Below are 21,536 nucleotides of genomic sequence, written 5' to 3'. Positions count from 1 at the left end.
GTCCTAGGGATGGGACGAAACACGATATTGTCGTTTATCGTGATAAAAAACACTCACGATAATCGTATCGTGGAAATGTAATTTATCGTGATATCATCCTCAGTCATGCACTGGGATCAATTCACCTTTTATTTGCCGATCTGCATATCCGGTACCACTTAAATCCTCTATTGGTAAAAGGTACTTACTGTATATTATACATACTTGATACTAGAGCCCGACCGATACCATATTTTTCGACCGATACCGATATCCCGATGTTGGAGAGTGCTAGACACCGATACCGATACGATACCGATGTTTTGTAAAAAAAAAAAAAAAAAAAAAATTTTGTTACAAAACATTATAAAAGTGTTTTTTTATTGTTTTGTAAAAAAAAATGTTTTTTTTTTGTTTTGTTTTTTTTACATACAAGGTTTCCACCAGACATTATATAGCCTATATGGTTCTGTATCCGTATATCAGACAGTTTGAGCAGATTTCATTCCAATTGATTATATGAATTTTACACGCCAACCTGACCTGGCGGAGATATTCCCCCACGCAGACATTATATAGCCTATATATGGTTCTGTAACCGTATATCAGACAGTTTGAGCAGATTTCATTCCAATTGATTATATGAATTTTACACGCCAACCTGACCTGGCGGAGATATTCCCCCACGCAGACATTATATAGCATATAGGCCTATATGGTTCTGTATCCATATCTGTCAGTTTGCACAGATTTATTTATTATTATTATTATTATTATTATGCATAGTATATAAATGAAGCCAGGCAGGGCTGCGAGAAACCCTAACTAATTTGTTTTAAGGTCAAAAAGTAATGTGGAGTAGCTTAACAAAAAAAAAAGAAAAAAATAGACGATCTACAAGCCCACAACGCCTTGCCGCATGACAAGCTGAGAGCTTGTACATCATGGAGACGTTCGAGGATTTTAGGGACCGTCAACAAATTACAGATTGCAATTTTAAAAAATACAACATCTCCTTGACAAAAGCACATGGAAAGACCAAAAAATAAATGGTGTGCAAGGTGCATCGTGTAGCCATGGGCCAAGAACATTATGGTGTAATTTGGTAATTCCAGTTGCTTTTGTCTAGGAGATGTAGCATTTTTCTAAATTGCTATCTGTAATTTGTTGACGGTCCCTACTCCCACAGCAGCAACAGGCAGCAGGGAGCCTGTCTCCCCAAGTAGCTAAGCTAAGCTGCTAAGTGCTAACCCAAACTCGCTCAGCTCTGCAAAGTGCAAACATGGAGCCACAGATAAAACCACTACCAGTACCACACCAGTCTCAAATCAAAACGTTTTGAATGTCATCTTGTTAAATGTACAGTACATCTAAGCATAAGCACTATGTACAACTTCTGCTACAGCAATGGATGTCTGCTGCGTCTGCTGGGTAGAGCGACCGTATTCAATATTATATGGATTATTATCATGTTTCTTCATATGGATGGATTGGCTATGGAATCAAATGGATCATTATCATATCTTTTTCATACGGACTGGTCTGGATATCAAATGGATTTTTTTTTTGCGATGCGTCCCACGGTCCCAAAGTCTCATAAACATCGATGGAGAAAACATTCTGCCAACATGACAAGAAGTAGTAAGTACATATAAGCCTATATCTGCAAAGGATTATATCAACAAGGTTTAGCCACGCCATGTGTTGGCTTGGCTGACGTCAATAAACAAAAACCTTCACTGATCACGGTGCAAAAATGGAACCAAATGGACCCATTTGCACCTCTTCCATTTGTACACACTGAGTTACATACCCATAACATTTGGTTCCTAACTATCATTTAGCTGGGGACCCCCTGGAACTCCCTCGAGGACCCCCTGTCCCCTTTGTGGATTTTCACATAATATTATGTGACATAATTAATGTTACACTCGTCATCAGTTCAAGTCAGTGCGGCCTTTATGGGTGTTATATTGCCCTCTGCTGGATAGTTATAGTACTGCAGCTTGGGTTGTGCCTGGTTGAACAAGGCAGAAGACGCTCTATCAATGAATATGTCACTTGTATAAAACATCGGAGAAATAATTCACCGATGTTCGATACCCCTCCGATACCTTAAAAACGGCCGATATATCGCCGTTACCGATATATCTGTCGGGCTCTACTTGATACAGTCTTTTTTTCATTCTCTATCAAATGTCTTTGCCAAAAAATAGCAGATCTACAAGCTCACAACGACGCGTTGTGAGCTTGTAGATCTGCTATTTTTTGGCAAATGTTCCGCCCTAGGATAATGGATTTTGATTATCGCGCTAATATCGTAAATCGAGATTTCCTTTTGTCACAATAACAAAAAAACTCTGTCCTACCATGACAGTCTTTGAGCAGCTCTCTGATCTGTCCCTTGTTGGCATGCAGCTGCCTGGTCAGCTCCTTCAGTCCCTCCAGTCTGGTGAGGGGCAGGGAGTCACAGGACGCTACGGACAGGAAGTGGCCAATCTCCTGTGGACGATCATGGGAGACAGTTGATGGTTTTTATTAGTAGAACTAATGTGACTACGGCCACAACTGTCCATAATTTTCTTCTCTCAGATTAATCAAATAATTGCAAAGCATGTTTTTTTTTTATAAAAAAAAAGTATGTAACAACAAAAATCGATTAACCATGCCTTATGTTATACTTTGACTCACATTGGTGTCATACAAAAATAGCTGAAGATTTGCTATTTTTTCTTTTCTTTTTTAAGATTTGTTTTTGGGCTTTTTTTTAATGCCTTTATTGATAGGACAGTAGACTGACAGGAAATGGGGAGAAAGATGGGGAATGACCCAAGATTTGCTATTTAAACGAATTTGTTTTTACACATTATATTTATCTCCTATAGCCAAATAAATGGATCGATTACTTGATTGAGGAGTGCAAGCCACAGAATGTGAAGTGATATTATTGTATGTACTGTATGTTTCCATTACCTGTTGCAGAGTGAAGGTCCCAGAGCTGTATTTAAGCTTGTGCTGTACAGCATGCAGGTCCTTGAACTCAGGCCTGTCAGGGAAGGGCTGCAGCCTGCAGATGGCGCTCTTCAGCTTCTCCTGGTTCTCTATTACAAGGAACCTCAGCAAGGCCAGCACCTGAATGGCCAGGCAGCAGAATCCACTGAATTGCATGTATTTTCTTTTGGGAAATGTTGACTGTCTGCTATATATTTATGTTTGATAATATCATTATATAACAATTTAATTACAGATAAGGGTTAACCACATCAACTCTAGTTATGGGCAAATCTCCAAAATGTGTCAAGATAAGTCAAACCTTTATTTTTTCACATGAAGATTAATAGCAAAAATAGCCAATCTACAAGCTCACATTGCTGTAGATCTGCTACTTTAGAACATTAATATCATACAACGAAGTACAGTATATAAGTATACCGGGTTTAAGCAGTGAAGTAAATGTTTCCCCCTCTGTTTCATCTATAAATCGAACCCTGGACAGTAAGAAATCCATAACCGTGACATTAAAATGTCAAAAAGCCAAAGTAAAGTCAGTGTGGTGTTGGACAAGGAGCTGTGTTTACCTGCTGCGAGATGGCAGGCTGGCTGGTCACCTGGGCAGTGAGAGTACCCACAATGACCTGCAGGTGGCTGTCTAGAGCATCATCACAGTACTGCAGGGCTGCCTGACAGACATCAGCCAGAAGGTCACAGCAGAGAGACAGGCTGCGCCCAGACACCTCTTCACTGGGACCCGGTCTGGCAGAGCCACAAACGCATGCAAACATACATTAAAAGTCATTCATTAATTCCTTGTCAGAATGTTGACCACGTGACAGATGAAGGTAGCCAAATATTCACCCATATTCACACCAAGCTCAAAGAAATTACTTCTTGGAAGCTTGACGACTTAACGACCATGATACAATCATATTAAACCCTTTTCCCACTCACTTGAAATGCCTGCAATTTACTTCTATCATAAATATGTGTTCATGTGTGTGTGTGTGTGTGTGTGTGTGTGTGTGTGTGTGTGTGTGTGTGTGTGTGTGTGTGTGTGTGTGTGTGTGCAGTGCACTGCCAACCTGCTGTTGATGTGGTGTATCAGAGTGTAGATGATATCTCTGAGGACAAAGGCCCAAGCTCCACCCAGGCCGTCCTTCACCTCTCTGAGCAACAGGCTGACAAACAGGTGGTACATCAGCAGGATGCGGTGGCGCTCGTAGCCGTTGGCCGTCTCCGATGCCTTCTCACACACGGCCAGCAGAATCCTCTGGATGGAAATCTGCAGCATCACCATTGACGACCAAGGCGGCAACAACAACAAAAAAGACAACAGGGAGAGAGAGAGAGCGAACACAAGTTAAGTAAAATATACTGTAATCCCACTTTTACAAGAAACTTTAATAATCGTATTGCATATGCGATGCTGGGAACGCAAACACAGTGGGCCAATATCACTTGCTTTTGCTGTAAATCAGAATCTACTTATGATATCACTGGGCATCTTACCGGGGTCTTGGACAGAATGGCTACTATTGACTTGTGGTTGGCACTGTGACACTTGCTGAGGTAGTCCAAGGTGGCCTTGATGACATAGGAGCTGAAGAATGGAGGGTTTGGTGCAGGGTCCAGTTCCCTATGGGGAGGTTTAACAACAGAGAATTAATAGTATTCTTAATTCTGCAGATTCTCTCTAAATAAATATTTACAGAGATTGTTTTACATCACTTTGAAAAAATGTGGTATTAGAATAATATATAATATAATACAAAAAAGTGGGTAACATTATTTGTTTTTCACTTTCAGACTTTCAGACATACCGGTAGTTGACAATTCTTATATTGGTGTATTGTCTGTGAGTGACTTTGCCTTGTGTCTTTTGCAGACACATTTACATATTCTTTCACTGGATTAAGCTTTCCTTTAATAATGAGTGTTGAGTACAATGCTAATCTAGAGCAGTGGTTCTCAACCTTTTCAAGCCGCGACCCCCAAAATAACCATATTTGAACTGGGGACCCCACCACCCTGACCAGCACTAAGAGTTGAGGCATTACATTTTGTATAACACGGTTTGAGGCGTTGTGATCATGTAGATCGGCTATTTTCACAATTTCTGCCTCTAATATTTGACAATTTGGCCAATGTTTAATTTGTCATTTTAGATGTATTAAAAAGTCCTTAAAATGTCACTTTAGAAATGTGAAGATACCCTCTAGACATTTAGTTTGTTTACTGTTGAGTGAGAAAACATTGTTGCACATTAGGTTAATCATCTGGGGACCCCCAAAAATAATTTGGGGACCCCCTTGGGGGTCCAGACCCACAGGTTGAGAACCACTGATCTAGAGAATGTTTTAGTGGCTCCTACCCTATGAAGCGTTTCAGGTCTCCTGTTTGCCCTTCAGTTCCCGGTCCTTCATACAGAGTCATCAGCAGTTCTACCACTATGTCTGCCAGGTTACTGTGGATCAAGGTGTCAATTTGCTGTGGACAAATAGTAATGTAATACGTTATGACAAATGTGACGTGTTGTGGGCTTGTAGTTCAGCTTTTTTTCTTTTTTACATTTCTGAACATTTTTACCAGAACCACATGCTCAAAACAGAGATGTCAGCTTCTAGATGTCACAATACTCGAAATACCAAGGCTAAATATGTGCACTCATGGAATACCCTTCAACAAATATAATATGTAAATGATGATGTAAAGAAAAACAGACAAACACTGGTATATGTTTTGATTCTATATAAACTTGGGTGGACGTAACACTGCAATTACACAGACCATTCACATTCCCATTTCATCACTTCAACTTTTCTAAGAAATACTTCCAAACTGGTACCTGTTTTCCCAGGCAGTTGTCGTCTTTGAGCAGGTCATAGACCTTGTGGGCCTTCTCCCTCTGCAAGGCCACCTGTGAGTCTTGGCCAGACAAGGCAAAGTATGGCAGAATGCTGACCATGATCTTAGGGAAACAATCTGCCAGCAGCTCCCTCCAATCCTTCCCAAGTTGGCTACCGATGGACTTCACCTGCTCAAAGTCATCCAGGAAGACCAGGTGAGGGACCAGCACCTGGTAGGAGGAGCTGGAAGAGACAACAAACAGACATAACACAGAGTAGTGTTCTGTGTGTCTCTGAAATGCTGCTGAAGTTGTGCTGACAGGTTATACAGTAAAACAAATAATAAGATGGCTTCTATCCATACCTGTAGAACTCTTTGAGCGTGTTGTGGTTGAGCAGGGTGTAAGGGAAGGAGTCCAGAGTGTAGCGGCTGTCAGTCTGTCTCTGTCCCAGCCACTCGGTCACCAGGTAGTACAGGTGGGAATTAACAAAACTCTTCACACTCCTGTAGCCCAGGGCTCTGCATACACTGCACAACACCTGAGTGGACAATTGAAAAACAAAACGTGATATTTAACCGATTAAAACCGGGAAAGCATCAGTGCCATTTTAGATTTTAACGTGGGCTATTCAAAAACAGCAGATGTAAAAGCTGAACCTTTTTTTTATCTTAAAATTGTAAGAAATACTGATTTAGAAGGCATTCGTAGAATCGGCCTAAGCCCATACCTTTTTAATGAGCTGTTCCTCGATATCGTTTTCTTTGTATGATTGGAAGAGGGCAAACAGAGACTGCTTCTCACAGACAGGGCTGCAGCACAGGACCAGAGACAGACTCTTCAACAGCGTGGCCTTACGGTTGAAGGACTCATCTGGAAGGTCCTCTGAAGCGTTGCTTTTCTGTGTGCATGGGTTGCATAAAGACACATGAACAAGTAAACCCACACAAAGAAAGAGAGGAATATGGATAAACAGATTGGTGTCAAAACTGCAGGAGAAAACTGAACTTACTGGGAACGTCATGCCCTCTTGTGCCTTCAGGTAGACATTCTCAAAGGCCACCTGCTGCTGCTTCTGGGGGAGCATCTTTGTCTCCTTTGGGCTATCTGGTCTCATCTCCAGAAACAGCCTTGGCACAGGGACAATGAATGGTGATGTGATGTTTTTGTTATGGTACTGTAACGGTTTATTTCATTTAGCATCCTTCAGTAAATAAATATACAACATTTAAAACCCATCCCCCGCCTCCTTTATTCCCCAATTTTTAGCCCACATAATGAGGGTGCAGGTCTCTCAGTATTCTAACATGGTCAGACAGACCAAATCCAGTGACGAAGGGTCCTCTGAATCAGTCAGCGTGTTTGTTCATTGCCATAGACACAGTGATGTGATTGTCTGGCTGTAACGGAAGTCTGAGGTTGGTTCCATAGTTCCATAGGTTTAAGAAGGTCAGTGGTTTGTCACCTGATATGTCGGTCACTTTTGTTTTTGTCTGTGTGTGTGTGTGTGCCCCAGATGTTAGATATCCATCTAATCGTCTGGCTATTGTGAAAATATGCTGGGTTTACTGTAGCTACCTTTCCACAGACATGGCTGCCAGCATACGGACATGATGGTGAGAGTCTGAGAGGTGAGATGGAAGGATTTCGGACACAGCAGTGTCCTCCTCTCTCAAGGTTACGACCGCCCACTTACAGCATGGGTCAGCCTAATGGAGGAAAAGATTAAATCAGCAAATCAAAAATATATTATGATACACAAGAGCAAACTCATCCTATATGCTGTGCCAAAGTGTCTTTTGAAAGCTTACCTCTAGCAAGGCAACAAGGCACTGCACTAATGCAGCTCTCACAGTGGCGGTGCTTTTCTTTTGAGCCAGGATGCTGCAACAGAGCAGAGAAAAACATATATTACAATAGATTTAAGATATAAAACATATTTTCATCTGTCTGTAAGGCTGTCTGTCTATAGCTCATCGATCATAGCAATATATACTGTATGTATAATTGAAATATTGAATTTGTGACCTAGTTATGAGGAATGGGTACATTGAATCTCTTCACAGAGATAATTACAGACAACTGGCATTTCACAATAGTGAAACTTTTCGTGCCATACTATGTTTTAGACACATAATGTATGTACCGCAGTACCGGTATATAAAAAAAGAAAATATAGTCAGTATATTCAGCAAGACTTAAAGGGTTTCATAACATTGTCCAAATGCACAAAATAAACAACCAAGATTACAATATCTATATCCAACTGACTATCATTCTACTAGTTATTATGTGAATGTGTAATGTGCCACTGACTGACCAGAACCCTGAGACGACTTTCAGCAGTGCTCCATGAACGTGTCTCATTTCCTCTGGCAGGTGCTGGGTTTGTCCCAGGGTCTTTATGGCGGGTAACAAACCCAGCAACACGGCGGCACAGACCTCCTGGTCCTGACGGTACAGCGAACACAGGTCCCTGCAAAAAACATGGACCATCAATAACAAAACAAATTGTTTCCAACGGTGGATTTTTGAGAGCAGCGTTATGTTTTTACTGAACACGGTGGCGTGATCCCTCATCAGCTTACAGTCATCAGACAAGATAAAAAGAACGAGCCGTATTGGCAGCGCGCTTGGGTCAAAATTGGGGCGAACGGGAACGTCTGAAGCAGTAAAAGAGTTAATAAAGTAAATATATAGTGTCAATAATGTATTTGGTATAATACAAACATATCACAACACAGCACAACCTCACAGGGAAATTATTAAGAAAGCACATTTTTCCATGCTCCAATTTTCTTGAATCAATAACTACTTTTCACCATCAAAAGTCCTAATACATTACTGTAACTGTAATACATGTTGGATGGATGTGGATGTTAAAACACGTCTATATTATAATGCATAGATATTGGTGTGTGAGGAAAAGGCTTTCTTACGCCAGAGGTCTGAGCAGTGCATCAAAATCCTCTGGTGAGAGCGAGTCCTCCGCAGGAAGCATCTTCAACAGGACAAGGTACTACAGCAGGTACAGGACAAGAGGAACAAGATCAACGTCCAGTATTATACCTACCTGATTAGAATTCTACCAACTGGAATTGCAAATAGAAATTATTATGATGGCTTTGAAGAAAAACTATGACATGCCATTATTAATCTGATGATCAATAGAGTAACAAAGTCATGACGTGACTCGCTCATCCCCCGGTTCCAAGGAAGTCATTCTCTATGGAGAATAACATTGAGTCATCTTAAAATCGTCTCATACAAGCATTGCGGTCCAAAAGTAAACAAACGGTCTTTGCGATATTATCGGCGAGGTGGCTCTGTGTGGTTTATGTCAGTCACTCAAATTTGATAAAGCCTGTTTGAAAATGTAACTAATTCGGCGACAGTAACATTAGCGTTTTCTCACCATCAGTTGATTCTTCATATCCATATGAGTCAAACTGCTGAGATAATTTGTTTATAATTGGAACACAGTTCTTATATGACGCGATATGAAAAAGGTCTATGGGAATTCAGAATGGGGGAAGAAAACCGCGAACCAGGTAGGATGTGTAAATTACGTCACACTTCACTACTCTATTACACAACTTCACAAAAAAAAGTATAAGATTTCCCAGCCATTAAACACAACACTTGTAAATAGCATTGACTAATTGTAAATGACAATTACTAACAATCACAGTGTAATGTGCATTCCTCCCAAGACAGCCGCCCATGTAGATTTAGCTCAATGGACTGTGGCGCCATCTTGTGCCAATTACAATTCAACACTGTGAGATGTTGACTGTGAGTCATGTTCTAATAGACCACTTTCATCATCATCATCATCATTCACTGTTATGCCTGAACGGTTTGGAATTGGTTTCACACCCAGCCGTGCACACCAAGCATGCGATGTGTTGTGAACATACAGGTCGGCTATTTTCATTAAATGGTAAATGGTGCATTTATATAGTGCCTTTATCCAAGGCGCTTTACAGAGATTGTGCATTACATTCACCCATTCACACACACATTCATACACTGATGGCGGAGCAAACCATGCAAGACACCAACCTGCTCATCGGGAGCAACTAAGGGTTCAGAGTTTTGCTCAAGGACTCTTCAACACTAACACTGGGGGAGCCCGGGATCGAACTGGGAACCCTTCGGGAACCCTCCGTGTTCTAAGACGGCAACTCTACCCCTGAGCTACTGTCACCTGTAGTACAACACCGTCAGGCAACTAGGTTTGAATTAGGCTTTAGCGCTGCTCACCATGTTGAGGTGCAGGGCCTTGCTGCAGTCTAGGTGGTCCAGCAGCAGCAGCAGCCTGCGTCGGACCTCCTGTGGTTTAAACAGGAGGCTGTGGGTCGGCAGGACAGAGGCACACGTACACAGCAACTCCAGACTGGCAAGAAGTGCCAGGTCATGTTGGCCCAGATACTCCTCCTCTAGCAGACTTTTAGCACCTGAGAGAGAGAGGGCCAATTTCATTATTCATCTTTCATCAACGTTCATTTACACAGCATCTTGGAACAATCCAGATGGGTATGTCTTGATGTGTTAGCTATTGTCATGGTCAAGCAGAAACCTTATTCCATTCTTTTATAATTTTTCATAAATGAAAGCCCTATTTTATAGCAAAACAATAAAAGCTTACAAGATACATTGTGTTGTGACCTACATTTTGCCTAAAACAGGGACACCAGGTTGAAAGTGGCTAGTGTGGCTAGTGAGTTTCATAAAATATTTAACAAATAAAAAGGTACTAACAAGAGCTTATGATTAACACAATTACTGCCTTTTAATCTGAAGGTTGCTAGGTGCCTTGGTGCCGCGCCGTTTCCTCCGTCGGCCACCGCTATTATTTTGAAGGGCCGGAAGGGGGTTGTTTTTGTTTTTTTGGATTATCACTTGACGGCAACGATTACGTCATCTAGTCACATGACAGTGTGAGCCCAGAAGAGGAACATGGCTGCGCCCAGCCGTGTGTATTGTTTACATTAGACCTGGCTCAAAATGTCTCTTTTGGAGTAAATGAAGTCTCTTTATGGGCCTCTCAATGGATTTACTATGGAGGACGTTCACTTCGCGTGCACGCCCGACGTGCGTTGTAAACAAATCGCGGACATTACCGATGCGGGCGGGTGCGGATCGACGTACAGTAAGTAATAATAACTTTACTGTACATACAGTAAGATTGACAGTCCTCACCGTCAACGGCGCCATGGTGTTAACCCTTTCAATGACGGTGAGGACTGTCAAGGGCAGCAGAACAGTTAAATAATAAATACATTTACTATCCATACTGTAGGTTGTTATTTTTTGTCCATTTCCTGAAAAGTAACGGTTTTGGACATACACTATGACGATATGACATGACTATAGGATTAGGGTTCAAACGTGTGACTTTTCAGTTACAAGAAGGGCCCTAAACTGCACTGTACTTGGTCTGGTCAGCCCCTACCACCTTCTTACCCGGTGCACAGGGAACATCACTGCCATCTACGTTCTGCCGGTGGGCTTCGCTGGTGCCATTGTCACTGGATATGGAGATGTCCAACAGGTCATCTACCTGCTGGGTCCTGGTCAAGTCCAAGTCTTCATCCATGGGCTCGTCCTCATACACAGGTTTGGACAGCCTCGATGCGCTGCTCATCTGGAGGGACAAGGGAACAAGTACTGTACAGGTGGCCTTTGTGTCTGTCAACAGGACAGTGAGGATTATCACATGACTATGCGATTATGACATTTTACTTTGATGATTAAATGACACACAAATAATTGCGGTTAACGATGTAATTGTGTTTAAATGTCGTTGAACATTATTGGAACATTATGAATAAAAATTACATTTCTGTTTTGGTTATTGATCATTTAAGAAAAGAAGTGCAATTCGTGATATAATGTATGATTGTACACAACAGTAGTATGGCCCTAGTCAGACCTAACCATTTAAGTAGCGTATGACTTTGTTAGAGGTACTTATCGCTTACCAGCAGTTTGCAAATCTCAGCCAGATCACTGAGAAGTGTGGACGGCAGAATCCTTATGAATAGACTGGAGGAGATGGAGCCAACATGATCCTGCAAGAGTGGAACAAAATATATTCAGATTTAAAATCCATTCCGCAGGACCAGTGGTGTACACAGTAGAACCCAACTGATACATTAGAGTACTGTAGAGCAGTGTAGAACAATCATATTTTAACTGAGGACCCCCCACCCTGACGAGAACTAAGAATTGAGGCATTACATTTTGTATAACACAGTTCTAACGTGAAAATAGCCGATCTACATGCTCACAATGCCTTGCGTTGCGAAGCATTGTTCACAATTTCTGCCTCTAATATTTGACAATTTGGCCAATGTTTAATTTGACATTTTAGAGGTATTAAAAAGTCCTTAAATTGTCACTTTAGACATGTGCAGATAACCTCTATACACTTAAACGTGTTGGTATGTTGGTTCCTTTACTGTTGAGTGAGAAAACAATATTGCACATTGAGTTAATCATCTGGGGACCCCCCCCAAATAATTTGGGGACCCCCCTGACCCACAGGTTGAGAACCACTGCTGTAGAGGTACAGAAGTTCTGTATTACTACAACCACCATCACACCATTAACTTCTTCCATTACTACTGCAGTTGATGTCATGTCATTTCACCTTGGTGTTCCTCCCAGCAGACAGTGTGCAGAGCTTCATGACGGACCTCAGTACAGTCATAGTCCCTTCCTCGTTCATCTTCACTTTCACACTGGACACAAACTCGCTGAAGTCCTGAGCCAGAGACTGCAACACAAAGCCACCCTTAACATTAGGGTTTCTTGTTGAATGCACTGAACGCAGGGGAGAAAAAGCTGATAATTACCTCTTTCTGGCTATTGCAAATTAAGCTTGGTTTGATGACCGACTATTCAAGAATAGTAACATAAAGGTTAAAGGAAAATTAAAGATTTAACATCATGAAACCCCATCATCTGTTTTTATTTATTTAATATTATACAAAATAAAAATTGTCTAGAGTCAATTTTCACAAGGGCTTTAATGCCTTCTAGTTTTTATACCTGTCATCTAGTTAGATAACGCTGCATTTATTTTTGGGGAGGGAGGCCAACGATCCGATCTTCAAATCGGATATCGGTCCGATATCAGCCAAAAAAAATTAGATCGGATCGCAGTGAAAATGACTAATCATAAATATATGCATTATTTTCGTTTTATTTGATTGTACTTATTATTTATATATGATATTTCATATACCGGTATACGTAAATAATATATCAAACACGTGCTATATCGGATCGGTATCTGTATTAGATTGTATCGGATCGGTATTGATTCTGCCATATGTGAAAAATCTAGATCGCAGCATCTCTAGAGGGGAGGGCACCTCACCACCTCCTCTTTGGAGGACAGTTTTCTTTTTAATTATAATTGTGAATTTATAGATTGATAACAGCAAAAGAATATTCACCTCTGAGAAAGAGAATACTAAAAACAGTGAGTTAAAGAAATACATAAAGTACTTTGTTGTTGACCATACAGTACCTTGGCCTTAGTGAAAAGCGGAGAATGACAGGCCTCGTCTTCTGTTAGGACTCCAGTGGCAACATACGCAGCCACAACTCCAGTCAGAAGACTGAAACAGCGTACCAGACACTCTGGAGACATAGTCTGAGACTGAACACAATATAGAGCTCCATGAATCTCAGATTTATACACAGATAAAAACATATAATCATTACAGATAAAATATAAATCAAATACAAATATTCTCCTATTTGACTTTGGACACTCTCTCTCGCCATAACAATCACATTCTCAAATCTAACTACTACTTACATCGGGGGAGTAGCAGTTGAGAACATTGTTGGAAACACCTAACAGCAACTGCTCCATCTTTTCTTTGAGGCTGGGGACGACAGGGATGTGGCCATCAGTTTGCACCGGGCTCGCAGCCTTGTCCTTGAGCTCTGAGGGCAGCTCATCAAAGCTGAACAGCAGGTACAGTCTCTCAATCTCAGCCAGGGGGACTTCAGACTCGCACCCTGCTTGCTCCTGGAACAAGGCGCTATGCACAGAGGAAAAGGAAATTGATCCCAAAGGAATTAATCCTTTAAATAATGAATTATTTAATTGTGTATATATACCGTATGACACAAGTGGTTAAAATACTGTAATTAATTGGCTGTTGTCAATGAAAAATCTCTCAATGCTAGAGTAAGGAGACCTCGTCCAACCACTGCCGATGGGTTAGTCATTCGTTATTATAGTACATAATCTACCATATAGCTTGGTTAAAATTATGTTTTATTAATTTACATATGTACAGATTTTCAGGACTTTTATTGACACACAAAAGCATGGTAAACATTTAGGACACCCTTACCTCTCCAGTACTTGAGAACCCAGAAGAAAACTCAGGCCAGATCTGGTGTCTTTCAGGGTCAAAGACACTAGAATGTCTGCTATCAAATTGTGAGGAAAATCCCTGAACACAAAATCACAATGAGAGATCAACTTTGAGGCTTTTTGTCATTAGCTGAGCAAATACTGAAATCAATGCTTATTACAAACATGTCTTAGAAGCTTCTCCCTTGTATGTGTAGCTTTAAGCCGACTAAATCTAACAAAATGTTAGTTTGTGTCCTTGATGGGTTTCCAGGGGGGTCCACACAGTTTAAATGTTTAATCCCTTAGGCCCTATATCATTTTTTGGTTATTCATAAATAGCTACCAGCTTGTATATCTTGTAGATATGCTAGTTTCAAAAGGATTTGACTAATCTTTTCTTCCATGGGTCCCTGGCACAAAATGGTTTCAAATGGGGGTCCGGTGGCCAGATACATGGTCCTTGACATGAAAAGGTTTGAGACCCACTGCCTTAAACAATGACAGGTTTTTAATATATCTTCCCTAAATATCTAATCAGCTGATTATAGTCCAAACTAAAAATCCAGGGCCTTACAACAGGACTGACCTGGAGATGATGGGGTGAGGTCTGGAGCTGTCCTCCACCTCCTCGCTCTGTTCGGTCATCAGCAGCCATGCTATGAGGATCTCCTTCAGGCTGGGCGTTCCGGAACCATCCGTGGCTCCCACGCAGTCCCAACCTGTACCCAGAGTGATGCTCTTAGGGACCGGACATTTCAGCAGGGCCCACATGAGACAGAAAGCAGCAGCTCTGTGTATGCAAAGGCAAGAATATGTCAGACATGGATGTTGCCGTCGTGTGCACAGGCACACTCACAAAAACAATGAACAAGGCACTTCCCAGTGACAGATATCTGCAGTAGCAATTGTGACACCAAAAGATGACAAATTATACAGGACAAAATATACTAACGGGCACAATTTGCATGCTGTGCCAGAGAACAGCTTCCAGAACTCTCTGTCTACAGCGATCAGACCGCCTTGGACGATGGTGGTCAGGAGGTCCAGACTGAAGGCCTCGGTGTGGGGTGAGCTGACCCCTCGCAGTGCCAGTACCCATACCCGGGCCCACAATCGATCCAGCTCTGCCTTGTGGACCAGGACCTTCCCCGGGTTGCTGGCCTGGCATCGAGCCACTTCCTTCAGGCAACGCAACACATACGTTCCCCTCTCTCCTCTGCTCTGCTCCGCTAGGAGCTGGCACATCACAGAGAGTAGAGGAATCAGCTCCTGGCTGGGAACCATGGACGGGTACTTGGAGGTAAGAATTGCTGTAATCTGGAGCCTATTTAGAAGGGAACAAAGAAGTTGAAAATAATGGTGTAAATTACAAAAAAGCAAGGTGAGCAAAGCAATTGTTGTAATATGTTATCCCTAAATATATTTTCGAGAATTGAAATCAATCCTTAAGTCAATAAAGGCCCTGATAAAATGTAAGCATCAGACCCACACATTATCAAACAAGACCTCACTGGAGATGTCAATTGGACGCATCAAAACCGCGTCTCTCAGCTCTGTTCTATTTTGGAGAGTCACTGCATGGCACAGTTGGAACAACGCAGAAAGGTAACCTCTTTTTATTTCTTGTTGTGCGTCAGTGACGCTTGTGTCAGTGACGCTTTCAGTGTGTCACCGCCTTATAATGGTGGCAACAAAATCATATACAATCTAAAAAAATAATGTCATAAGGTCATGTATTATTCTTCTACTATGTCAGACTGAACAGATTTCTCACCAAGGTATGACATCAAAGTCATTGTGGTGGGGCTGCAGGTGGTCTCGAAGGACTTCCCAGCCCAGTTCAATGCGCCTGCGCTTGTTGGGTGTGCTGCTGGTGGGACTGCCCCTCTGTGTGGCTCTAGCATGGACCTGAGTCACCTCCAGGACCTGAAGATCACTGTCCTCACTGAACAGCTACACCACACAATAAACACAGGAACAAGAAGTCAATAACCTTAGGAGACAACAGTTTTGTATGAACTTTAACATCTGTGAGATTGTATATTGAGAATTATCTAAAGTAAATATATATAAATGACTATGACTAAGCATCTATAGTTACAGTGCAATTAATTCTCAGATTTGGATCAAACTTGGCAGATCAGTTAGAGATAGGGTCACAACCTGCACTAATATTTTTTTATTCGTTTTTTGAATAAATCAAGCGGTCAATGTCAGAGCTCAAGGTCAATGTTTGGGAAATGACAGTAGTAGGCATGCATGAATATTTCTGGATTAACACTGTTTCAAGAACAAAACTTTTCTCAGTCCCCATAGCCAATACTCGGTATAGCCATTACAACTGTGAGTGTAGCCATTATTCACCTGGTGACAGATATCAGCTGTGAGCTCTATGAGGTTGTCTTTGACAGCTACATGTCGTGTTCCTGTGGCGTACTTCCCTCTGCTGCCAATATGGCTGATCTCTCTGACCAGAGAGTCATACAGGTTGTACAGCAGGCTGCGCCACTTGGTCCAGTCCTCTGCATAAGCACCTTGAACATGACACAATTGGTTTGAAATAAAAAGTAATAATACTATTAAGTTGATGATGCAGCATCAGATTTCATATATGTCCCATTCCCATTATATACATCCTAATATGTAGAACTTTAAAATTATGACTAATGCAAAACTACAGTGTAGACTAATGGACCTTAATAAACATGAAAGAAGCAGTTCAAAGACTTATATTGACTCATACAGTAGCAAGTGCAATATTTGGAACATCCCTTAATTCTTCAACCAACAATAAGGATTCCAGTGCTCAGAGCCAAAAAGCCTAGCCAGTACTGAGCTCCTACAATCCCCATTTTACAGAAACCAGGTATAAAAACAAACATAGGGTAGGAAGAGATGATTTACAGTACCTGTTTCCTGCGTCTTGGCTCCTTTGGGGTGGTGGACACAGAGCTGCAACTGGAAGAACTCAACTAGGCCATCTTTGAGAGAAGAGCTGGGTCTCATGTCAGCCCAGACATACAGGAGGGCGGGCAGTAGCTCCTCTCCCAGAAGACACACTCTCATGCGACAGTTCAGGGCTGTGGACCTCAGGAAGATGTTGAGAGCTGAGATCAGGTGCTCCACCACAGACAGATGTTTCTCCTGCCTGCAGGTGTGTCATAAAGTTGAGAGTTGATGTTATTTAGATTCAGACATTTAATTTAGCTGATGTTCTTGGCCTTCGGATATTTATGTTTTGTTATTTTGTTTGATGTCCAATTGAATATTGCATGCCTGCATGGTTACTCCTTCCAAGAACTATTAATCAATGGAAGTTAACCAGAGAACACTTAACCTCAAAGGATGGCACACTCTGCGACATCCTAGTGCCTAGTTAAATTGGAAAGATTCAGGTTATCTAATAATAAGGCTATATACAGAAATTAGGAGATTATAAGAGTTTTAATAAAATACTAACAGATGTGAGTTCAATGGACTGACTGTAAAACATACTGTAATGGACTGACTGTAAAACATAGCCATCCTTAGCGACCTGCTAACCTACAATGAAACACAGCTACTGAATTCCACTCAATGAGTTTGATTATCAGTGAAACACAGTTCCATTTTGATGGAATTTGACATGTTACCTGACATTGAGTAGTCCTTTGGAGAAGAAGCAGAAGAGTGTGTTGTGGAGTCCTTCAGTTTGCATGCAGCAGCCTTGCACCACCGTGTGGATGACCCTGCTCACCAAAACACGGTTGATGGACTTGGAAGAACTGCTAAACAAGTCGCAGTAGAGATCTAAAAGACCTAGGGATAACAAACAGAAATGTAAGGTATTTAATGGGCTGTTTATATGTGTTTAGATTTTACATCTCAGAACAAGTCAAACCGGGGAATGATTTTCTTTTCCATTAGGAACATTAGTAACAAACTTTAAAAAATAAAATAAATTAGTGCTCTTCCGAGCACAGGTTTCCACCAAGGCAGGCGTCCTGGTGGCGCTATAATAGGCCAAAGTGAAAAGGGTGGCATGTGTTCTTCACCAATCTTAGGCCTTTCAGGCTTTCACAGCAATCGGACGCTGCATGCATGATTTGAGGCATTGTGTTCCAAAAATGAGCAAAGGTCTACCTGCTGGTGGCACTAAATGGTAAATGGTGGCATTTGTTACTTGACCTAGTGGGAATATGTGTGGCAAATTTCACGGTAATCACAAGCTGTGTTGATGATTTGAGGCATTTTGTTCAAAAAACGGAGCAATCCTGCAAACTTTGGAAGCCAATATTAACCAATTAGGCTGGAATATGAAATATCGGTCTTTATCACACGACTATATAGATACTGTGTACTGATTTGCGTGATTGTTGGAGAAAATCTGATGGAGTAATAGCAAAGAATGGGCCACCTCCTGGTGGCGCTAAAAAGGCAAATGTGAAAAATGCAGGGCAAAGGTTTTTCCTTAGCCTCTAGGGAGTGTGCATAGGCTACAAAGGCGAAAACATACTCTCCTGGCCGAGACAAAATTAAAAGAAATTAAATGTTTAATGACACTTGTGTGTGTTCTAGTGTTGATGCAGTGTAATGGTTCCTTTATATATAACATTCAACTGTCTTAAAAGGTGATTTAGTAAATAATGAGCTCAACAGCCCACACTGACCCTGCCATTGCTGTGAGGTGATATCACACCAGTACTTGCGGATGGAGAGAATGTTCTTAACCAGGAGACTACTGTAGTCTTCTCCATAGGCTGTAAGGGTGTAAGAATTCTGAAGCACCTCCATCACATGTCTCAGAAGGTCAATGCACTTCAGACGTGGGCCGCCTGGAAGGGAGTTAGACAGAGTGAAATACATCATAATGCATTCCAAAGAATTGAAAAATAGATTACCACAGGAAAATTGTTCTGGATATTGAGAGTGATGTCAAAACGTGTTCCTCTGCTGGTTCTTACGTTGGTTGGCACAGCGAATGAAGTACTTGACGAGGCTGGACATTTCGGCCAACTTGTTCTTCCGTAAGGTCAGAGTGGTCTTTGTAACACTAGGATTAGCTGCTTGGATAGACGCAGTCTCTTTCTGGACATAGCGCTGTAAAAACCTGGAACAAAAGAGTACAGGCAGACTGTTATTGCGACCGTAGGTCACAGCTTGAGCTGTCAGACAGACAGAGCATATCTCTGTCTGTCTATAACCCTGACACTGTGGTTCCCCTGTCACTGTGACATCACTGTGATGTCAGGGGAACCACTAAAACAGAATGGGTTTGACGCTCTGACTTCACTGTGTCAGGGGAACCACACTAACAGAATCCCCTTTATGCCCATACATGGAGATCCCCTGATGACATCGATATTAAGCCCATATCTAACAGGACTTCATATGGGAATGCCCTTATATGGAGGCCACATCGGCCACATACCACACTAACACAATATATATATAGCCAAGACAGATGGCCAAGACAGACCATATCTGTGTGGCTGTTTCTACAGACAGGGTTCTCCATGTATGGGCATAAAAGGGATTGTATGTACTGTATGATGTCAGATGTCATAGGACTTTCACATAACGAATAACTGAGTAAGCATCTCCTTATACAGTACATGGATCTCCATATATGGGTACCAGGGGTCTACATATAATATGGTAACTGGTCCGATATACATCACTGGCCATATGGCCAAGACATGGTTCTACCTCGCCCTATAGGCGAGGTCGCATGTCGCCCTGAGGTGTCTTACTAGTTATTATTAACTTATGAACCTGAATTCATGTATAAACAATACATATTGATAAACATCTTTTATCTAATTGAAATGGGAGTACATATAACTGATATTTTGTATCCAGAGATGTTTCTAACAGCATACCAGCATTTCTGGCAACATAATGCCCCACAATTTAGAACGATATATTTTGTAATGGGTGGTTATCTTATTGGGGAAAAAAAACTGAAAATGATGAGTCTTATTACCTGAACACATTATCCCACGAGAGTTGCTCTCGTTGCTTGGAGCCTTTGGCAGGCCTGGCTGAGATGAGATCCAACTCCTGCAGAATCGCTGGGTCTCTGAGGAGCCGCCTGAAGCGCTCAGCCTCTTTCTGATAGCAAGAGACAACAACGTCACTTGTGGCAAAATGTCAGTATTAAACACGAGGAATGCATGTGCATTGTACGACTGATACAAGAAACCACCCTCCTCCTATCCTGGAAACACAAGTGTAATTGATTTACCATCTACTCTGACTGCAGCAAAGATATGCACTATACATACCTCTGGTCCATAGCGTTAGTGGAGTTCTCCCTAACACTATGTTCCTCTACCTCCGCTCCAGGCTTGGCAAAACCGGAAAGCCGACTCGTCTGGTCCGAAAATAACAAAAACTGTTTCGCCTCTCACCAAGCCAAAGGTATCAGTGGGGAGTGGAAAGCTTACTCTACTTAGGGGACACAGTCTGGGCCCCCCACCACACGCTTAAAATACATTTATAGGGCGAGATGAAAAATATTATAGACGAGGCGGCTTTCCGGTCAAGCCAGAGCGGAGGTAGAGGAATATATAGCATTAGGGAGAACTGCACTAACGCTATGGACCAGAGCTATGTTACACAGTACCAATGTATCGTGAGGGATGGTGCAAATGGACAGACATACAAAGGTTATTATCAATGCTATTATTATTATATTATTATTAATTATGATTGGCTGCAATGACCTTTCTCTCCATAGCTTTGTCATTCTCTATCCCCCTGCAGCAGACCAGGAGTTCATGAAGAGCCAGGCTCATTGTGTTTCAGAGTAAGGAGATGCACCTTCCATCCACAAGATGTGGCCAGTCTGCCACTTTGCCTGCCACCCTAGGAGAGGAAAAACAGGATAGAGAAAGGCTGTTGTTGATGGAAATGTTTGCCTACATGAGATGATCCCACATTCTAATTTCCCAATTCAGATTGTCTTGTTGTGGAAACATTCATTCATTGTATTTAGTATTTACTAATATGTCATGCATAAACAAAAACATATCTGAAATAACAATTTACTAGGATAAATATACATTTACCACATGAATGCATTACTTATTTGCCACTGTGAACTGTGAAGCTAACGTACGTGAACACATTAGCAGGGCGAGCAAGCTTCCAAACTTGGGTGAAACACGCAGAACAAAAACGACTGCTTTCTAGCGATAACGTGTTTCTGTACCACATTAGACACAGTACCTCTTTTGATGTGTTGCTGCTGATGTTGGTCCCCTGGCTGCTATAACCACCTGTGATCCACAGACAAAACAACAACACTTGACAAACTGACACATTACATACAGTAGATCCAAC

General features: G+C 41.7%; 1 protein-coding gene across 1 annotated transcript in view; it reads right to left on the bottom strand.

Moving 5' to 3' along the window:
• Window positions 1-21,536, bottom strand: part of atm (ATM serine/threonine kinase) — a 49,136-nt gene extending 27,600 nt beyond the window's left edge. Inside the window, exons 1-32 of the mRNA XM_080731614.1 lie at window positions 21,423-21,536; window positions 20,918-21,059; window positions 20,176-20,303; window positions 19,154-19,299; window positions 18,860-19,024; window positions 17,843-18,008; window positions 17,120-17,358; window positions 16,575-16,744; window positions 15,985-16,163; window positions 15,163-15,534; window positions 14,797-15,000; window positions 14,206-14,307; window positions 13,659-13,887; window positions 13,365-13,496; window positions 12,480-12,605; window positions 11,809-11,898; window positions 11,291-11,471; window positions 10,088-10,281; window positions 8,761-8,840; window positions 8,142-8,297; window positions 7,633-7,705; window positions 7,400-7,530; window positions 6,834-6,951; window positions 6,552-6,722; window positions 6,187-6,362; window positions 5,822-6,065; window positions 5,348-5,463; window positions 4,486-4,612; window positions 4,059-4,258; window positions 3,558-3,732; window positions 2,953-3,111; window positions 2,349-2,481 (exon numbers count right to left, since the gene is read on the bottom strand). Of these exons, the coding sequence (XP_080587740.1) occupies window positions 2,349-2,481; window positions 2,953-3,111; window positions 3,558-3,732; window positions 4,059-4,258; window positions 4,486-4,612; window positions 5,348-5,463; window positions 5,822-6,065; window positions 6,187-6,362; window positions 6,552-6,722; window positions 6,834-6,951; window positions 7,400-7,530; window positions 7,633-7,705; window positions 8,142-8,297; window positions 8,761-8,840; window positions 10,088-10,281; window positions 11,291-11,471; window positions 11,809-11,898; window positions 12,480-12,605; window positions 13,365-13,496; window positions 13,659-13,887; window positions 14,206-14,307; window positions 14,797-15,000; window positions 15,163-15,534; window positions 15,985-16,163; window positions 16,575-16,744; window positions 17,120-17,358; window positions 17,843-18,008; window positions 18,860-19,024; window positions 19,154-19,299; window positions 20,176-20,303; window positions 20,918-20,989 (4,954 nt within the window). The 5' untranslated portion in view covers window positions 20,990-21,059; window positions 21,423-21,536. The remainder of the gene's footprint in view (window positions 1-2,348; window positions 2,482-2,952; window positions 3,112-3,557; window positions 3,733-4,058; window positions 4,259-4,485; window positions 4,613-5,347; window positions 5,464-5,821; window positions 6,066-6,186; window positions 6,363-6,551; window positions 6,723-6,833; window positions 6,952-7,399; window positions 7,531-7,632; window positions 7,706-8,141; window positions 8,298-8,760; window positions 8,841-10,087; window positions 10,282-11,290; window positions 11,472-11,808; window positions 11,899-12,479; window positions 12,606-13,364; window positions 13,497-13,658; window positions 13,888-14,205; window positions 14,308-14,796; window positions 15,001-15,162; window positions 15,535-15,984; window positions 16,164-16,574; window positions 16,745-17,119; window positions 17,359-17,842; window positions 18,009-18,859; window positions 19,025-19,153; window positions 19,300-20,175; window positions 20,304-20,917; window positions 21,060-21,422) is intronic.

This window comes from Nannobrachium achirus (assembly GCF_963921795.1).
Source record: "Nannobrachium achirus genome assembly, chromosome: 8".
Taxonomy (NCBI): Eukaryota; Metazoa; Chordata; class Actinopteri; order Myctophiformes; family Myctophidae; genus Nannobrachium; species Nannobrachium achirus.
The sequence above is the reverse complement of the archived record's forward strand: the minus strand, read 5'-3'. Positions and strand labels throughout refer to the sequence as shown.